The sequence below is a fragment of the Camelus dromedarius genome, chromosome 1, assembly GCF_036321535.1.
Source record: "Camelus dromedarius isolate mCamDro1 chromosome 1, mCamDro1.pat, whole genome shotgun sequence".
NCBI classification, from domain to species: Eukaryota; Metazoa; Chordata; class Mammalia; order Artiodactyla; family Camelidae; genus Camelus; species Camelus dromedarius.
Genome location: NC_087436.1, coordinates 10,134,358 through 10,155,507, shown reverse-complemented (window position 1 = coordinate 10,155,507; position 21,150 = coordinate 10,134,358). Strand labels below are relative to the sequence as shown.

Below are 21,150 nucleotides of genomic sequence, written 5' to 3'. Positions count from 1 at the left end.
TGCCTCTAATGTCTAGATTCAAAAGGGAAGAAAGGTTATGTCTCATGTATCTTACGTGCAGCTTCCAAGAACAATAAAGGCAACAGACTCACCTAAAAGTTTTCAGGTTACTTGCATTTAAAATGTCTGGAATCTCTGGGAAAGAAAATCATGTATATCTGTTAGGCAATGTTTTCTACGACAACATTTTATAGTCTCCTCATTTATTATCTCAGAAACAACAAACAGTAACTGACAAACAGTAAGAGCATCTGAGGCAAAACAGAATCTCCAAGCACGACTATAACGCTGTGTGAGAAGTTTTACAGGTATAAGTGACTCAGTTTAAGAAGGCGCATCAAAAAGAATACTATTAAATAATGCATTCCAGCACAGAATCAATAAAATAAAACAAACCTATCAACAAAATAAACCCTGTCCTAATTTTAAACCACAAAGGTACCTGGCAGATTCTAACTATCAATTCCCTAAAACAATATGCTAGATGGTTTTATATATTTCCTTGGTGAAAAGTACAATTTTTTTTTGAACATATACTTCACTTTGGCAAGGTAGAGGATGTAAGGATTATTTAATGTAAAAAATATTTAAAAAGGAAAAAAGAAATTTAAATAAACTGTAATCAATAGATGCTCAATAAAGTTTAATAAAAGTGAAACCCATGTTTAATAAAAACGACGTGTGTGACAGTTCCTTACCATGATCAGAAAGTTAATAATAAAGCAGTACGTGGGTCACCCTTGTTGATGGAACATGAGACATGTGTAACAGAAAATGGAAACTGCTGCAAAAATTCGGGTCAGTGCAATAAAATATTAAATAAAACCTAGTATCAATTAATGAAAAAGATAAAATTAAAAAGTTTGACACAACTGTAATGCCTGACTTTTGCAACAGCTTCAGAAAATAAAGAGTATGGGGGCCAGGTGTTTAAAAGGTGTAAACAAAGCACAAATTAAAAAAAAAATAAATAAATCCTAATAAAATGAGTCAAAAATAGTTACACCACCAAGAGGCAGGAGAGGGAGATGTTAGTGGCTAGTCTTCTCTGAACCTTATCAACAGGAAGGTGGGGACAATCTGTCCACGTTTGCAGACACCCATGAACTTGGCATTCACAAAGCTCTGTTCCTTCCCCACACACGTTCCTGGACTCTGGAGCAGCACTGTGGCCTAAGTGGACGGACACCAGGTCTGAGTCTCAGGACTGGCTCACTCCCCACTGAGCAGTGTCTGACCTTGGATGTGCTCTGTCATCTACTGTTAATTAAACTGGAGGCTGCCTGGTGACCGGACTGAGCACAGCGACCAGCTGGGAGGCTGTTAGGAAGGCAGGGCTGAGATGACAGTGGCCTGAGCTTGGCGGGGTGGGGGCAGTGAAGAAAGCCATCAGACTCCAAGCACATTTCCCTGACAGCTGGGTGTGGAACATGAGACGGTCCCCAGGGTTTCTGACAGGAGCAACTGGGTGCGTGGTGACGTCACTGCCTGAAATGCAGATCTTGTAGGAGGACCCGGTTTTAGGAGAAAAGCTGGATTTTGCTTTGGGACATGTCAAGTCTGAGATAAGACATTCAAGCAGAGATCTGGAGAAACCCAAGTTTGATAATGCAAGTCTGGAGTTCTAGGGACAAGTTAGGATGGTCAATATAAATCTGGAAGTTATAAGCATTTAGATGGTATACAAAGCCACAGGATTGAATGAGGTCAGCTCAGAAATTGGTGTAAACAGAAAAAAGGAGAGGCCCAAGGACAGGGACGTGGGTCAATGTTTAGTTTGTGAGGAAATGAGGATTCCACTGGGGAACCTGAAGCCACGGCCAGTGAACCAGGAGGAAAACCAGGACAGGTCAGGGTCTTGCACCCCGAATAAAGCGTGTGACGAGAGAATGAAGTGCTCATGTGTATCAAATGCTACAGGAAAGCGGACTGAGTGAGAGTCGGCGCCCAGCACGGCCACTGCTTGTCTCAGCATCTAACAGGTCGCCGGTGACAGAGGGCTTCAGTTGAGCCGTGGCTATGAAAGCCTAATTCAAGGGGTTCCAAAGAAAACGGACAATGAGGAACGGAGAGTACACGCAGAGACAAAGTCCACACTCTTGGAAGGGAAGGACGTAGGCGAAGAGGACACGGGGCTGGCGGGAGCTCCCCCCAACCTCCTGTATCGGGTTCTGTGTCAGGCCCTTGGTAAACAAAGTCTCATTTGACTTTGAAACAACCTGGGGAGGAAGTGCACTATTTCTATTATCTGCAGGGTAACGGCCCTGTTACACAGTTAAGCCATCGCAGTTCCAGTGCAGATGTACCTATTCTGTTGTTTTTCCAGTTAAGAAACTCACTTCCTAGGAAAGACGAAGCAGAACCGCCACCTCCTCGGGGCTTCCAGTGCTACTGTAGTGGGACGACGGCCCGGGGAGCCGCTCTAAGACAGCCAGCTCCCGACACAGCCACCAGCTAAACCACCAGACAAGAACCCAGGCTGCCCCACCCAGGAAGTGCCCCTGCGAGAAAGCCGCGGCTCACCCAGACCAACCGAGTGGCCTGTTCTCCCATCTGACGCCTTTATCAAGAATGAACCTGTGAGGCCCTAGGCACCTCACCTGTCACCCTAAAAAAGGCTGGACCCCAGGTGCCCGTTCCCTCCCTCTCCACCAGAGACCCCGCTGCATGGCGCTCGGGCGTGCCCTGAGCCCTCCAGGACCTGTACGTATGAAATCTTGTTTTTTCCAAGGTTCCCTGATGGCTGCTGCTGAGGTACACCCCGCGATCCTAAGAACCAGCGGGGTGGGCCCAGCCACAACCCCGGCTGCCCCGGCCTGTCCAGCCTGCAGCACCACTGTCCAGCAGCTGGGCCGACACGACAGTCATCCCCAGGATACTTCCTGTAGGGCCCTACGCTTTACTGCTGTTACTATTAAAATTTAAAAACCTAGTTTTGCTACTAAACATCTCACTGACTATACTCCCCAAGCAAATCCACTTAAGAGGAATGCCTACGGGGACCAGGCAGGGGATGAGAATGAAGGAAGGTTTGAGACCACGGCAAACGTGAGGCCATAGGCTCAAGTCTAAAAAGGGGGCTGCAACTCTGCTCCAGCAGAGATGCTATCAGACCATCCGATGTTTTCAGAGAAGCCAAAAATCAAACTTGTCACGTGAAAGCAGCAGGTTTTTTTATACGGACAACCAATAAGCCCATCAAACACCACTTGAAGGCCATGTGCAGCTTCTGGGTCGTCACCTGTGTGTGGCTTTGCAAGCCCTTGTCTACAAGCGACCCCTCCTCTCCTACTAGGCGCTTTTCTTCAGACAGTGTCGCTAAGCTATTAGCATACTTGTCTTTAGGAACTGTAAGAAATGCTACAATGCTAAGAAAGAAAATTTGGTTTCTACAGTGTCTCAAGAATGGCACCAACAAGTACAGCTCATCACCACAGGAATGACAAGGACGACAGGACACAGCACCTACTCCAAAGAAACTTCAACGTGGCCGGAGACGGGCACGTAGTAACTCTACAACAAAGCAAATTAGGTATGCGCCCGGAAAGAGGGGGACCTGCACTGCCACAGCAGAGACGATGCCACTGTCAGAATCGACAGGTTTGGGAATGTGCAGGGGAAAAAGTGAATTCAAAAATTATTCCAAATACTCAAAATGAAAGGAAATCAAAGCAAGAAAGCCAATCCCAACTAAAGAGTCAGTAAAGCTAAATTTTGAAATGGATTCCAAATGTGACGCGGAAGAAGAGCAGGCCCCGCGAACACACCGAAGCCGTATCCCTCGTACTGCTGCCGCTCCCGCGCCACCGTCTGCCTGATGACCGTCTCCCGGGAGCAGTGCCGCCTGCCCTGCCGGTCCTTGATGCTGTTCTGCAACTCAATCTGCTCCAGCTCACTGCTGAATCGATTTAAATACCTGAAATACAAGAAAATGGTTTGCGTCACAAGTGTAAGGCTTACATTACCTCATTTAAAACATAATCCCCAGCCTTCGCCTGGCCTTTAAGTTGTTATATTCTTGAATTCCTCAAGTTCTCAGACCTTCCCTTGATAACTCAACCGTTTTCAAAATTTCTGTGACCAAATCAAAGCCTGCCATTAAAGTATGCTCATACTCAACCACTTCCTGGATGTCCCAAAGAGGCTTACTGCATGACACCTGAACCTGCCCTCAGCCCTGCCCCCACACGGCCCCTCCAAACCTGCCCCATCCCTTTGCCCCCACCTCATCACGGGAAGCAGTGTGACCACTCATCTGGTGGCCAAGTGAGGAATGCCACTGTCCCCACTGACTCCTCTCTCTCCCTTTTATGCCACATCTAAGTCTTCATTACAGATTGAGATGTCAACCTCCTTAAAATCTCTGTCATCTTTCATTTCTCTTGACCACACTGCCAGTAATATCACCTCTTGCCTGGACTGCTCCATCAGCCTCTCAGCAGTCTCCTGGCCAAAGCCTGTCCCTCACCCATTCTCCTCGTTCTCACTACGGTGATCTTCCTAAAGCTGAAATGCGATCATCTCAGGTGCTTGCTGCACAAGCGTCCTACAGCTCCCAGTGTGGTTGGGCACAGTCCAAACTCCTACACTGGTATCCGAGATCTGTCAGCAGCTGGTTTATCCCACCTGTCGCAATCCCCTCCTTGAACCCACTGCTTCAGTCCTTAAACGTCTGGCAGAGCCCTAGATATGCTGCCCTCACCCCTGGGCCTTTCCCGTCTTGTTCTCTCTGCCTAGAGCTCTTCACGCTGCCTCAGCGCAGTCTGCTCACCCCCATCTTCAGATGTCAGTTTGGATGACATTTCTCCAAGAAGCCACGAAACTGGGTGAACTACCACTGTGAGGCCCAGAGAGGTTACAACCCTACTAAAATGGTGAGGCCAGTATATGGATCCAAAGTCTTTTGATAATAAAGCCCATCTGCTCATCTGTGAATCCAGAACAGAACTCTGCCTCTTCCAGAACCAAGCTGGGGGGTGCCTCTTACTGACCCTTTGCTCATAACATGCCCAGTGTTTACCTTTCAATTAATTCACAAGCATCTCTCTTTGAATATCCTACTTTTTTGGGATCAAGATGACTCTGAAACCACTGAAGTTTTTCACCTATAACAACAAGAACCAAGACAGTTTAACACAAGTCATCAACTTAAGCAGAGGTATTCATTATAATTTTCAACATCAATGTGATTAAAACAGTATCAAAATTTATTTCAATATTAAATATAAGGTTTTGTGACGGTTTAATTTCTGACCGACTGGTTTATAGGCTCAAAGCTAATAAACCAGTCGGTCAGAAATTAAACCATCACGTTTTAAATTTGGGGAAGAGACAAAGGTGGGAGGGATGCTTTTCTGTACATACTTCTTATCCGAGGATAGAAAAAAGTTTAGAAGAATACTTTCATAGTACGTGAAGTTCTAAGTATTTATAAAGCAAAGGACAGAACTTGTCTAAAAGAGTTAGGAGTCTGATTAGATTAACAAAGAGGACGGTACCTGCAGAACATTTAACAAGCGGCAGGCACTCTGTCAAGAGGTTTGCAGTCCTATGAGGATTAATACTGTTATCCCCATTTACAAATGAGAAAGGGTGAGTAACCTGCTCAGGGCCTCAAAGTTAGTAAATAAACACTCAGCATACAAGGCCTGCCATCTGCCAGGTACCGCAGAGTGACTGACGCTCATTATCAAAGAGCTAACGGGCCTCATCCCGGCGAGTAAACCTGCCATCGGGGTGTCACTTTCGGCTAGATCCCTCGATAATCACAGATTGAGAACTGGCCCTACCCGGGATGGCTGAGAACCCATCTAGAAATACAGTTCTATCGCCTGATAAAGCACTAGTTAGGGGTTCAAATACCTTTTATTTTAGTAATAAAGCCTAGCAGCCACTCTTTCAAAACCTCTGATCTGTCACTACAAACTGACCAATAATAAATCTGACCCCAAGAAGATTGTGACACTGAGATACAGACTGAGGATATATACATTCACATCATTAAATATAAATTGCTGTTTCCAAAATCCTTCATAATTCTAATGGTTAGGGAGCTAGAATTAAACCTGAGAAAGAGAGAGACGGATGGATGAAGACAGGCAGGCAGGTACTGAACAGTTCCTAAAAACTGAGCTCTAGGCATTATTAACACTGTTCTAAGAATTTAATGACTGATTTTACTTTATTTCAATCAAGTCTGGTAAAGAAAATTCACTTAGATAAAAATAGCATTTCACTAAGAAAGTCGAAAATATGAACAGGGAAGAACTTCACTATGCTCAGGCCCAAGTGTCAAATAAATAAATCCACTTACCAATAAGGCTGAGACGCAACGCCTTGTCATTCTTCAACCTTAGGAGAAAAAGTACTTATGTGTTAGAAATCTTCCAAAGCAAGTTTCAAAAATCTGTCGAAAACAATAAAAAGAAAAACTGCCCGAAGAACCTAAATTCAAAAATCATTTTTTTATGCATGTGAAATTAATTTTTTTAATGAAGAAACACTGAACACCATGTGTTTCTTTTAAATACTGGAACAAAATATTAGAAAAAATTTTTTCACTCTGTAGTGACCAAAGGACACCTATAGAACAAGTCAGTTTGAAAGCACAAAGGAAAGCTTGATTGGATTTCATAATATGCAGAATGCTCGTAACAAAAGAGCAATGAGTGCCTTCGAGAAGATTAAGGGCTACCACCAAGATCAAAATTCATCACTGTCATCTTCTAAACTTCAACAAGGACAAAACAGAACGTTTACTTTTCATAAATTTGGTAAGAATTATGACCAAAGAAAAAGAAGTCATTTATTCTAAAATAATAAAGGGTCTAGGGAACCACAGAGAGACAGCAGGAGGGGAGTGCTCACGATATAATTGGGCCCTATAACCCCCCAGCTGGGCGACCCACAACCTGAAGTCACAGAGGCACTCCCATAGGAGTGAGAGCTCTGAGCCCCATGTCAGGCTCCCCAGCTGGGGTTCTGGCACTGGGAGAACATCCCAAGACATCTGGTTTTGAAGCTCAGTGGGGCTTAACTCCAGCAGCCCCACGGGTCTGGGGGAAACGGAGACTTCAGTGTCTTGGGAAGCAAACATAGAATCTCACATGCACAGGTCCAAGGGCGGAGGCAGTGATTTCATAGGAACCAGGGCCAGATCTGCCTGCTGGTTTTGGAGGGTCTCCTGGGGACGTGGGGGATGGCTGCAGCTCACTCAAGAGACATAAACTCTGGTGGCAGACATTCCCGGAGTGTCCATCAAAACATGGGTTTTCCAGGAGGCTGGTGTCTTGGCTGGATCATTAGGGTGGGAACACGGCCCCACCCATCAGCAGACTTCCTGAGTCACAAAGGTCTCTAGGCAGGGCCCTATCCACCAGATGTCCAGGCAGAGCTTCACCCAGCAGTGGGCAGGCGCCTGTGGAAGGAATCCACAAACACAGGCCAGACTCTACACTGGGACTGGCGGGACCTTGGCCCTTGGGTGACAAGAGAGGAGTGTACTGCTGAGACGCATACGGCATTTCCCACAGAGGGCCACTTGCCCAAGGTTTAGAAACATAAATGATCTACATAAAAATACAAACAGAAATTTAAACATGAGGCAGCAAAGGAACATATGCCAGGCAACGGCACAAGATACAATCCCAGAAAAAGAAATTTTAAGTGATGAGGAGACAGGCAATTTATCCAAGAAAGAGTTTAGAATTATGATGATGATGTTCAGAGAACTCGGGAGGAGTATAGATGCACAAAGCAAAGTTTTTAGCAAAAAGTTAGAAAACAGAGCTGAAGAACACAATCACTGAAATGAATAACACACCAGAAGGAACCAAGAACAGACTCAATGAGGCAGAAGAACGGATCAGTGAGCTGGAGGACAGATGAGTGGAAATCACTACCGCAGAAAAGAAAAAAGAAAAAAGAATGAAAAGGAATGAGCATAGTTTAAGAGACCTCTGGGACAACAATGAAGCACACTAATATTCGAGTTACAGGGGTCCCAGAAAGCAAAGAGAGAGAGAAAGAACCTGAGAAAATATTTGAAGAGATAAGTGCTAAAAACTTCCCCAACTTGGGAAAGGAAACAGTCACCCAAGTCCAGGAAGTGCAGAGAGTTCCACAGGATCAACCCAAAGAGGAACACTCCAAGACATGTAGTCATCAAATTAAGAAAAATTAAGGATGAGGAGAAAATACTAAAATCAGCAAGAGAAAAGCAACAAATAACATACAAGGGAACTCCCATAAGGTTATCAGCTAATTTTTCAGCAGAAACTCTACAGGCCAGAAGGGAGTGGCATGATATATTTAAAGTGATGAAAGGGAAAAACTTACAACCAAGAATACTCTATCCAGCAAGGCTCTCATTCAGATGATGGAGAAATCAAATGCTTCACAGATAAACAAAAGCTGAAAGAATTCAGCACCACCAAACCAGCTTTACAACAAATGTTAAAGGACCTTCTCTAGTCATCAAGCCATAAGACAAGACAACAAAAAGAAGAAAGAGAGAAAAAAACAAAAACAAAAAATGACCTACAATAGATGGCTTTGGCTGTTCGAGGTCTTCTGTGCTTCCTATTTGGAATTGTTTGTTCTAGCTCTGTGAGGAATGTCATGAGTATTTTGACGGGGGTTGCACTGGATCTGTCGATTGCTTTGGGTAATGTGGCTGTTTTGATAGTGTTGATTCTTCCAATCCAAGAGCACAAGATATCTTTTCATTTCTTTGTGTCATTTTGGTTTTTGGTTTTCAGAGTATAGGTAACCTCCTTGATTAAGTTTATTTCTAGGTATTTTGGGGCTTTTTTGACACAATGGAAAGGTTTATGCCAGTTATAAAACTCTGGTTTTTGAAGTGAAAAAAAAAGTGAATGAAGGGCCACAAATAGCAAAATATCCTTCTTTCTTATGGGCAAGTTGTATTCCAATGTTGCATCTTCTTTATTCATCTGTTGATGTGCCCTTGGGATGCTTGCATGTCTTGGCAATTATAAATAATGTTGCTGTTAATAGCAGGGTGTATGTATCTTTTTGAATTAATTCTTATGTTGTGGTTGGCTTTATTCCTTTGATAACCATATTAAGTTTAAAAAGCTAAAGCTCTAAACAATCTTAGAAACAATGAACAGTACATACATGTAAATTTAAAAAAAGTGCAGTAAAAAAAAAGAGAAAAGAAAAATACCATATGATATCGCTTATATGTGGAATCTAAAAAAAAGGGCACAAATGAACTTATCTACAAAACAGAAACAGATTCACAGACATAGAAAACAGACTCATGGTTACCAGGGGGCAGATGGGTTGGGAAGGGATAAATTGGGAATTTGAAAACTGTACCTCTTGGGGAGTGGTGGAAATGTTAGGTATCTTAATTGTGGTAGTGGCTTCATAGCTGAATATATCTATCAAAATTTATCAAATTGCACATCTGAAATATGTGTAGTTTACTATACAGAAATTACACCACGGTCGAGTTGTTTAAAAAGAAACGGTCTAGGTGATATATGCTTCCTACTGTTGCTATTCTAAATTCTAACTCATTCAGGAAAGACCTCTGAATGGCCAGTTTTTGCAACACTTTGTTAGCCACAGCAATGAAGAAAAAACCCACTGTCCCTGCCCTAACAAAGCAGACCAGATTTACTCTCCCACTTTAAACAACTAGAAAACTGAAGAAATAAAATAAAGCCTTTTTTATAAAAATTTTTTAAGCACAAGAAGGGGATAACATATTCACAAGACTAATAACTAACTAAAGACTTGCATTAAGAATATACCAATAGTTCTTACTACTTAACAACAGAAAACCAATTCAAAACCAAAAAAAGATTTTAACAGATTTGTCATCAAAGACATAAAGTGACCAATAAGCACATGAAAATTTATTTAATATCACTAGTCATCAAGAAGTACAAATTAAAACCACCAATGACATACTACCGTACACCTACCAGATTGGCTAAAATCTATTTTAAAACTGATAATACAACATGTTTAAGAGGATACAGAGTGAATGTAACTCTTATACATTAGTGGTGAAAAGATAAAATGATACTGCCACTTCAGATAAGGCAATTTCTTATATACTAAAAATTACACCTACCACATGACCTCATTCTCCTAAACAATTTCTTAAAAATTCAATTTCTTATATACTTAAACATGTATCTACTGTATGAACCAGCAATTCCAGTTCTAAGAACTGAAAAAAAAAATGGAAACCTACGTACACAAAACCCCCGCATGTGAATGCTCTGGTAGCTTTATCTGCATGTAACAGCAGGGGTTGATCATTCCTGCTTAAATGGCAGGACAGTAACATGCTAGGCTTTGAGGGCCACGTGGTTGGTCCATCCCAACTACTCATCTCTGCCTTTGTGGTCTCAAAGCAGCTGCGAACAACATGAAACGAATGGGCATAGCTGCTTTCCAGTGAGGCAAACTGTTTTTATAAAAGCAAGTGGGTAGGCACTTAACCCAACAGAGCAGATCTGGAAAAGAGCCACAAACTATAAACACTCCAAATAACCATCAACCTGTAAGTGGATAAACACACTGCACAGCCATACAACGTAATACTACTCAGTAATAATGGAGAAGGACAACTAAAATATGCAATAACATGGATAAACTTCACAAATACTATGCAAACAGAAAAAAGCTAGCATAAAAAACTGCCTACAGCATGAGTCCATTTATATGAAACATTAGAAAGACAAATCTCATCCATCAAGATACAGAGCAAATCTACAGAAACAATAAAAAGATCGTGGTTTCCAGGGGTTTGGGGAGAGGGAGGGAGGGATGAATAGACCGAGCACAGGGGCTTTTAGGGCAATGAAATTATTCTGTATGATACTATAGTGGTGGCTACATGTCATTATGCGTTTGTCAAAGCTCATAGAATGTACAACATCAACAGTGAGCCCTAATGTGAACTATGGACTTTGGTTGAGAACAATGTGTCGCTGTTGGTTCATCGATTGTACCAAATATGCCTCACCAATGTGGGATGCTGAAGGTAGGGGAGGATGTATGTGTGGGTGGGGAGGGCTATGTGCAAACTCTGTTTTCTGCACAATTCTGCTGTAAACCCTAAACTGCTCTAAAAATTAAGTCTATTAAAAAAAAAAAAAAACCAGATACAGAGCAAATCAACGGGTGTCTAAGGCTAGGGGTGGAGGGTGGAGAACTGACTGGGAAGATCTTTAGAAGGATGAAAACGCACTCTACGTCTGCTGACCACGGTGGCTGCACTATGTATTACCAAAACTCAAACTCTGTACGCTTGTAATATGTCTATTTTGTCATATATTATTTATACCTCAAAGTTGATTTAAAAAAAAAGAAAGAACACTTCATAACCAGGTAGAAAAAGGCTTTGAGGAGAATTCATTCCTTTTGAATCAGCCTGGAAGGAAGAGTCCACTTACAAGTCAAGTTTGCCATTGTTCTGAATGAACTCAACGGCACCTAAATTACAGTGGTGTCAGCTGAGATGAAGAAGAGAAGAGAGATTTGAGATTAATCCTCAAAAACAGTTGTTTCCTAGTTGTTACCCATTATGCTTAGTTTCTGTGTTAATTTTCCATATTAAGTCATTTTCACTGGTATCTAGAGTTCTTTGCTACATACCTAGCAGGACAGAATAGGACAGTACGCAGCCACAAAATGTTGCTATGCTGAGAAGTCATAAAATAAAGCTAAAATCATGATACAGAATAACTACTTGCCTGTAAACTGCCCATCAATTGAAATGCACTAGTCTTCAAACTGTACCAGTTTCTTTCAACAGGAACAGAAGCAGTATTTCATATAATCCTGAATCAGCATGTTCAAACGCTAAAGATGAAGAACGCCTGACTCTTTTCCACGCTGCTCTGCGCCCCTGCCGTGTCTTTAGGTCATTAGAGTCCATCTCTGAGGGTCAACCTGATGAATCCAGAAGTTCAAGTCTGTGCCCTCTTCCTCCGGTCAAAGGCACTGCCCCTAGCAAATACCCTCCCCGATCTTCCCCTAAAAACGAAACTTAGGAACTGGCACAAAGAGTCCCGGGTTCTGTGTTAATGTGCAGAGACCAGATACTCCAGCCCACCTGGGTACTCTTCCTCCTTAGGCAGGCAGGCACCACGAGGAGGTGGTAATACCTAAGACGGCCCCCAGTGCTGCTGCTTGCTGCTTTGACAGTCATGGCCCTGTCTTCCCTGAGTGTGGCTGGACCTAGTGACTCACCTCTAACGAGTGAGACGGTGCAACAGCGATGCATGTCATTTGGAAATTATGTTACAAACACTGTCTTCCATCCTGGTCACCCCCGCTCTCTCTGTCTCAGAGCCTTTGCTCTGGGGGAGTCACACTGCCATGCTGTAAGCAGCCCTATGAAGAGGCTCACGTGGCAAGGAACTGACATCTCCAGCCAATGGCCAGCCAAGACTGAGGTCTATCCATTGCTGTATGAACAGCCTGTCAGCAAAACCTTTTCCTATCAAGCTCTGAGATGAATGCAGCCCCAGCCAACACCTTGATTGTAACCTTGCAGGACACCGAGCCAATGCACCTAGGTAAGTGGCACTGGGATTCCTGACTGAAAAACTTTGTTTCACACTGCTGAGCCGTAGGATAGTTTCTTACGCAGTGATAGATAACTAAAACAGTAGCTGATAACTGCTGTTTATTTCTAAGAAGCCACAGGCACCTGACGTTCAAGTTAAGGCCTGATGGCACCTTTTCTATCATCCTGCTTACAGTTGCCCCAACAGTCTGAGGATCTTGTCACCAACCATCTCTTGAAAATATGCAACTCACCATTTCTGCCTTGCTAGACATACTGCTGTAGGGCAGGGGCCCAGCAGCATCTCGGGACACTCTCCGTGACCACGCTCCCGCTTGTTTAAGTAGGACTCGTGGTCCCTGCTGCCGCTGCTCAAAAAGCTGACACTTATGACAGGTTTCATGAAATGTCAGACACTACTAAATGCCTGTTTCATAAAATGTCAGACACTACTAAATGCCTGTTTCGTAAAATGTCAGACGCTACTAAAACTACATGTGTTTGCTTCTGGCGCTATGACTGCCACAAGGGTGACTTCTTTAAAATACATGAGAAAAAAGAGAACACTCCATCTGTTTGGAACGCTGCCCAAGAAGAAAAGAATTAAATGATGTCTTTCAACTCTGTACTATTAAAATAGAGCCATGGCCAACAACAGAACTTCTTTAGGACAAGTTTTAAATGTGAGGTTAGCAATGTTGTTCTGTTTTATCCTTCCATGATTCTTCTATAATGTTGACTGTAAATCAACATTAAATCAATCCATAAGCTCCTGAATATACTTGACAACATACAAACATCACAAATATTTACAGTGAAGCAAAGTACTCAGTCATAGTCTAAAGCATTATTTCCTAAAATACTGCATGCATACCACTACATAAGGTGTGTACTATGTAAGCCAATTTTCAGGCAGTTCATATACACAGAATTGAACAATCTGTAATCAAATGGTAATAAGCAAGTTACCTTTCCCCTCATTTTCTTTAGATCCTTTCCAATTACATTAAGGAGAAAACTTAGCTTAATGTTAGTTTATTTTACAAGTCTTCCAACCTTTGCTAATCTTTCCATCAAAAATAAGTAACCACGCCTCGAGCTCAAATCATTCGGGGAAGGCAACAGTATCTAGTTGGTTTCAACAGAGATAAAATGTCTCCTTTAAAAACAATAATAGTCAAGGGTAAAAGATTTCTAAAGAATGTAAATTAAAGAACATGATAGATCAGTGCCTGAACCAGAAGCAACATGACTAGAAACTTGCCAGAAATGCAAACCCTTCTGAATGGAAACCTCTGGGCGTGAGGCCCACAAACTGTTTCAGCACTCCTGACAGGTGTGCCTCATGCACACTGAAGTTTGTGAAGTAGTGGTACAGGTGATGGAAAAATCATGCAAGCAGCATATGTCAAAAAGATACAGCAAAATTCATCAGAGTGATACGTAAGTAACTGAAGCTTGAAAATTACTGTTTTAAAGCAATAAAATCATTATAACAAACTTTAACGTAAAAAGACCCTCCCTTACCAAAAAAAAAAAAAAAAAAAAAAAAGAAAATTTGACTACACTATCATAGCACTTGACTACTTTTTTCAAGAAAACTTCTAGTCACAACGTTTGTGAGCCAGCTAAGCCCTCCTGGTCTTGGGCAAGGAATCAACTTGCAACAGTGAAAGTGCTGGCTTCTGTCAGCCAGTGTGCAGATGCATCCAGTGCCATTAAAATCATCAAACTGATGCTTTCCACTTTGCCTTCATAACTTCATTTTAAGGGACTTCTTGTTTTCATAGCAGTTCCTAGGGACCCTCAAAGGCCAGAAATGGAGGGGAGAACAGGCAAATTACACAGTGTGTGCTGCTGACTAGAGAAGGGGGGACCAAGGGACAAGGAGACAAGAAAAGAAGAGGTGTTACATACGTATTTTGTTTTCCTAGGAAGAAAATTTTCCTATGAATCCTTCACATCAAGAATATAGGCCAACTTTCAGAATGGCAGAATCAGAACTTACAAAAATCTGCTCCCCCACAGGGGCCAAGAGAGCACTGACAAAGCCTGTCAAAATCAACTTTTTAGAAGTATAGAAATGAAAGCTTTGCAACAATCCAAGGAGCATTTACTCGAGAAAAATGGCCCAATCTCAATAAGGACAGCAAATCTGGGGTGTTTATACCCCATCCCCCTCTTCCCAGCTCTGGACCAGCAACTCCTCCTAGCAGCCACCAGGACAGACACAACAGGATGGGAGCTCCCCAAAAGCTCACCCTGAGAACTGTCGCCATTTGGCCCAACCAGCAGCACACTGAAAAGCTCCATTCTCAGTTACTCTGCTCTTATTTAATCTAACTCAGAGCTCTCTGTGGAAGCAGCCCTGCCCCCAGGTTGCTCCTCAAAAACAAATCGGCAGCAACTAACACAGCAGCCGCCTGAGTGATGTTACCAGTTAGGGGCTAACAAAAGGCTGACCAAAACATTAAAAGGAAAAACTAAGAAATGGAAGGCTGATAGAGGGCTTTGAAAAACTAGCTTCAACATACTCGCAGGAATGGTGTATTCAGGACTGTGTTCACGCCAAGGAAAGATCTGAGAAGGTCCTATTTTCTCACCTCTGGACAACCATGAGGCTCTTCAAATGGAAATGAAGTCTATAAACTGCCTACTGGAGTATCAGAAGCATGTCCAACAGACTAACAGAGCCCCTCAGCAAACATTGAGAAACTTATTAAAGGAACTTAAAGAAATCACTGCCTAAATATTAGCTGGCCACTAACTGAGCAGAAGCTTCAAAGGTCACACACAACAAACAGACTTTACAAAATCAGTCCAGGAAAGTCACAAAGCAAACAGCAACAGCAAAACAACAGTGAACCTGATAAAGGATAGGGGTAGGTCATATGTGATTAACAGGACTGTCAGACTGCAATATTTAAAATGTCCAGTTTTGAACAAAAAATTAGGAGACACAAAGAAACAGGAAAGTATGGCCCATACTCGGGGGTTAAAAATAGCATACAATAGAAACTGTTCCTGAAGAACTCCAGAGGTTTGGACCTACTGGACAAAGACGAGCAAACATAAGAATAAGTCAGGGGAAATTATCCAACCTGAGCAACGGAAAGTAAAAAGAGAAAAATTAAGTCTCAGAGGCCTAGGGGGACACCACAAAGCACACCAACATATGCATAATGGGAGTCACAGAAGGATAGGACAGAGAGGACAGAAAGGATATTTGAGAAAATGGCCCAAAACTTCCCAATTTGATGAAAAACATTAATTATACACCCAAGAAGCTTAACAAACTCCGTGTAGGATGAACTCAGAGATCCACACCTAGGCATATCATTGTCAAACTATTCAAAGACAAAGAGGACATCTTGAAAACATCAGGAGAAAAGTGATTCATCGCACACAAAGGATCCTCAGTAAGATTAACAGCTGACTTCTTATCAGAACCATAGAAGCCAGAAGGCTGAGGGATGACAGATTCCAAGTGTTCAAGGAAGACTGAAATTCTATACACAGTGAAACTTTAAAATGAAGCACAATCCTGTAGAAGCGAAGGAAAAATTGAAGGCATTCTCAGATGAACAAAAATGAGAGAATCTGTTGCTTGCAGACCTGCCCTACAAGAAACACTAAAGGGAGCTTTCTGGCTGAAATGAAAGGATGGTAGATAGCAATTTGAATCCACATGAAAAAATAAGAAGCCCCAGTGAAAATGTAATCCCATAGGTAGATATAAAAGACAGTCTGAACGTATTTTTGTTTGTAACACTTTTCTTGTCCTAATTTAAGACAACTGCATAAAAACAATAATTAGGAAACTGTGTTTATGCACTTACAATATATAAAGATATAATTTAGTGGACATTAATAGTACAAAGGAGGGGGTCAGAATGGAGTTATGGTAGAGCAAATTCTTTTGACTACTACTGAAATTAACTTGACTTTCATCCGAACTAGATTGTTGTAAGTTTTAAGATATTAGTTGTAACTTCCAAAGCAACTATTAATAACTCAAGAAAAAATAATACAGTGATCTCCACTTTACTAAATGATCTCATTACTAAATCAAATTACTAAATCAATTCTGATCACTATTTTCTCTCTGAAATGCTACCTTCTTTTTTCACCTCCTCAGTCTAACCTGTTGGAGCCTCTTCCTTTCTCCAACCTCTAAATGGTGGAGGGCCTCCGGACTGGACCCTTGGCACCCTCTCTTTCTTATCTTACTCATTAGTTAAGTGGTCTTATCCAGTCTGATGATTTGTAGTTCCAGATTGATGCTGATGACTCCCAAATTTGTGTCCCTATCTGTGACCTATCCTCTGATCACTAGACCCAACATATCCCACTGCCCATTCTGTATCTCATCTTCTACATCTAAGAAGCACTTTAACCTATACACCTGATAAATGTCCGCACAACTCACTGTCTCACATCTTACAGTTCTCTGCTAAAGTGTAACATCTTCAGAGAAGCCTTCTATGACTAGCCTATGTAAGACAGAACCTCCCCCTCACTCTCCAACCCATAATCCTTTTCAATTTTTCTTCACTGCACTCATCACAATCTATTTATATTCATGTATCTGTTTTAGGTAAACTCTAAGAGCTGAATCCTTATTCATGGTTTTCCCTGGGCACAGGACCTAATTTATTTATTGAAGGAAGAAGGGCATACTGATCAAGAATAAGCACGTAAGAGAGCTTTTCACCAATGCATAATATAAACAATGAAAAGATACTTACTTTTCCTTTTTTTCTTGTTTGTGAGCCTGTCTTGTAATTTGAGCTGCTTTTCTACTATATGGATGGATGACTTTTTTTTCCTGTCTTCCATTTTTTCCCTTTGGTGCTTTAGGCTAAAATGTAGAAAAACATATAACATAGTCAGATACATAAATGACTTCTGTCAAAAACTTTTCTTTGGAAATAAAAATTTAAAATATGCAGATTTTTGACTGCTGAGTGTCAGTGCCCCTAGCCTCCACAGTGGTCAAGGGTCAACTGTATTCAGAACTATTCTCCAATGATGTAAGAAAATAAAGGCACGGAAACGGTCAATAAACCCAGTTCCTCAACTGTTCCATCTTCAAAGCAGATACAGAGAGTGCAGACTGTGAGAAGACTCACACAGCTGGAAACTAAGAAAGTTACAGGGGGCAGCAGAAGGAACACAGGATGTTAATGGGAGCCTGACTGTAGAAGCTGTGCATGGAACAGGGTAGGCAGCAAATAAAGCAAAATCAAAGTTGGGCTCATAGGAAATTAGGGGCAGAGGAAATAGATAAGCCATCTCAAAATCAGCACTTCCAAAAGGGAGCAAATTATTTTCCCATTCAAGCCTTAGGCCAGTTAACTAGGTCCTCTAAACCAGCTGTCTGCAGTTCAATAATTTTTTTTTATTCCTACATAATTCTGTCTCTTATATCTGACCTATATTATTGAGGAATTTTGTTTGGCTCCCTGTAATAGAAAGCCAAAACAATAATGGCTTAACCCAGATGAAGTTTAGCCCTCTCATGTAAAAAGCAGGAGCTGGAGGCTCCACTCCACAAAGCCCTGAGATCCAGACTCCCTCCATCCTGTGATCTACCATCCCTGGACTGTAACCTCATATATATCCATGTAATTCAAAATGGCTTAACACCAGGTCTACAGTCCAGCCAGTGAAAAGCAGAGAAGAAAAACTTTATATTATATAAAAAGGAAGATTCTATAAGGGAAAATATTAAATACAATCTTTTATTCTCAGGAAAAAATACATGATTAGAGATGAAAAACAAAGAGGCTATTAGGGGACAGCTGGGAGTCTAACATACCCAATCCTTGAAAAGGTCAAGTGTTTCTAAAATATTCTCTTCAAAACTGTCACTGTCTTAAAATGCAGTGATCTTTTATGATTAGGTTGGCCTGTAGGTTCTCACTGCAAGTCCTCTTTTCACGGGAAGTTACAATGTTTATCTTTCTAGACACGAGTTAGTACAGTCCTTCTTCTGTGCTAGATAGAGTTCCACTCGCTCAGTTAGGTCCTCAGTCCTAAACATGGAAAACAATCCACCCAACCTGCTTCTCCAACACTGTTCCCCGTTCTTCAAAAGACCCTTCATCCCATTCTTACTACCTCCTCACCATTTCCAGAACATAGCTTGTTTTATTACTTCTTGAGATTGTATTTGTTGTTACCTCTGCCTGCAAACTCCTTTTCCTTACTTGTCCTTTGATAAGACACAGCTCAAAGTCACTTTGTAAAACTCTCCAGGCAGAGTTAATTAAAATGACTACCTCATTCACACATGTATTCATGTCTTCCACAAATATTTACTAAAATATTCAGTAATTATCTACTGTTCACTTCTTGATAAATCTGACCAGAGAAGACTAAACTCCAGGTCTGAAATCCAGGATGTCCCTGGGAGTTGGTTACAGGCAGAGGAGTACAAAGAGTGAAACCATCACAGAGAGTATGTGCGTTCTTTTGAGTGTCTCTGCACACATTGAAGTGAGGAAGGAAGGAGAAAGAAAGGTGCGATAAGGCATTTTTGTGCATGCAGTTCACCTGGCAAGAATAAATCAAGTAAAAACTTTCAGAACCATGCTAAGTTGCCTCTAAGATGCCCCCAATGAACCCCACCTCCTGATACCTATGCTCGTGTGAAATCCCCTTCTCTTGAGCATGGGCTGGACCTGGTGGCTCACTTCACTGACAAACATTTGGCAAAAGCAATGAATATCAATCCCAAGGTTAGGTTATGAAAGGACTCTGGTTTCCTCTTGCCCACTCTCTCCATTGCTCTCTCAATTCCCTCTGATGGAAACAGCTGTCTTGCAGTCTGCTGCCCTATGGAGAGGCCTATGTGACCAGTAACTGAGGGAGGTCCCAGCCAACAGCCAGTGAAGAACTGAGACCCTTGGTCCAACAGTCCACAAAGAGCTGAATCCTACCAAGAACCATGTGAGTGAGCTGGGAAGTGGATCCTCCCCAGTCATGCCTTGAGATGAAACCACAGCTTTAGGTCATAGCTTGACAGCGACCTTGTGAGAAATCTTGCAGAGAATCTAGGTAAGGAATGCCTGATCTATGACCCACAAAAACTGTGATAATTCTGTGTTTTAAGATGATAAATTGTGAGATAGCTTGTTAAAGAGGTAACTAATGCAAAACCAAAAAAAAAAAGCAAACATATCTTTGAAAAGATAGCTTTATTCTATATATTCCCACAAATAAAATGCTTTAAAAAAGTGAAAAGTCACAAAAACCTCAAGAAAAAGAGAGTCTCTGAAGCTGTAAAACTTAAGTTACAGAACTGCATAATATCATTACAGCAGTATGTCCCAGTCTATAAAAAATTTCTTTTAAAGACTTAAAAACTTTTTGATAGTGTTGAGGGTTACGGATTTGAAAGATTTGTGAAATCAAAAACTTTATATTGGCACATTTCACTATATTTTTATTGTATACAGATATAAACACAAAAAGAAAGAGGTAAGAAAAAATTACCATTAGACAATAATGGAGAAAATGACATTTTAGTTACAGCCCTCTCCTCTGACAACCCCCCTCCTTCCCACTAACACTGACCAGATAGACTAATCCAGGATGTCAGTTGCTGGCTGGGTTCCAGGTGGAATGTTGGGGTGACCCTGGGGTTTGTTGTGGCTGGTGGCTCCACGGTAACTGGGCAGAGCCCTGGGTGGATCAGTGCCCTGGAGGGGCTGCTCTCCTCTGTGAAGCTTGGCTTTGGGCAGGTTCTTAGGAAGCTGAGTGCAGTCCTGGTGCTGCTGCCCAATGGCCTGTGTTCTTAGCTCATGTTCCAGAGCCTCCGCTGGGAGACAGCGTTGAGGTCTGTCCTCACCTTGTTGGTGGTTACTTGCAGACTTATTCAGTCTGTTAGAAGTCAACTTAATGGAAGACATGAAAAGCAACTGGCAAAAACACCGGCTGCACAGATTGAGGAGAAATGCCACTTCATTGACAAGCTCTGTGTGGCTAAAAAGGAGCGCGCCAGGATGGAGACAACTGTAAAGAAGGCCAGGCTAGAGGAGGAGCCGGTAAACACATCCAGCCTAGCTGACACTTCCAGAAAGTTGATGACGGTCAACCTGATTCGAGGAAGGAAATCAATTTTCTCATCCGAGAACTAAAGAAAGAGAGATCCCTGCAGTCTATACGTTAAGAGATGGCGGAGCTGCTAAAGTGCTCAAGTTCCTGGAGGAGTTCACGAGAATCAGCACATCACAAGGGTCTTTTACAAACCAGCCAGGGGACCAAGCACCAAGTCCTGCTGGTCCCTTTCCCAGGAGTGGGCCCTCGTGTTAAAGCTGTGCTGTCCCCTCCCCTCCACTCAGGCCTCCCAAACTGCCCGGCTGCACTCACTCACTCAGTCAGATCTCCACCTGAGCTGCACTGAGGCCAGTGGATGGAGGGCAGTCCCCTCCTCTGGACCAGAGTTCCTCCAACTTTACCAGCGAGCACAGCAGTGAACTCCTTCAGGGTCACCTAAAATATGTTGGAATTCCCAGAGACCACGAAGCATGGGACTTTTTTTATATTCAGCAAATGTCTGGATTATCTCTTACCAGTTGTGAAAG

At 42.2% G+C, this 21,150-nt stretch overlaps 1 protein-coding gene across 1 annotated transcript in view; it reads right to left on the bottom strand.

The window, feature by feature from the left end:
- Positions 1 to 21,150, bottom strand: part of TMA16 (translation machinery associated 16 homolog) — a 30,886-nt gene that overhangs the window by 2,816 nt on the left and 6,920 nt on the right. Inside the window, exons 2-6 of the mRNA XM_031464056.2 lie at positions 17,308 to 17,420; positions 6,314 to 6,351; positions 5,021 to 5,105; positions 3,768 to 3,916; positions 93 to 135 (exon numbers count right to left, since the gene is read on the bottom strand). Coding sequence (XP_031319916.1) covers positions 93 to 135; positions 3,768 to 3,916; positions 5,021 to 5,105; positions 6,314 to 6,351; positions 17,308 to 17,420 — 428 coding nt within the window. The remainder of the gene's footprint in view (positions 1 to 92; positions 136 to 3,767; positions 3,917 to 5,020; positions 5,106 to 6,313; positions 6,352 to 17,307; positions 17,421 to 21,150) is intronic.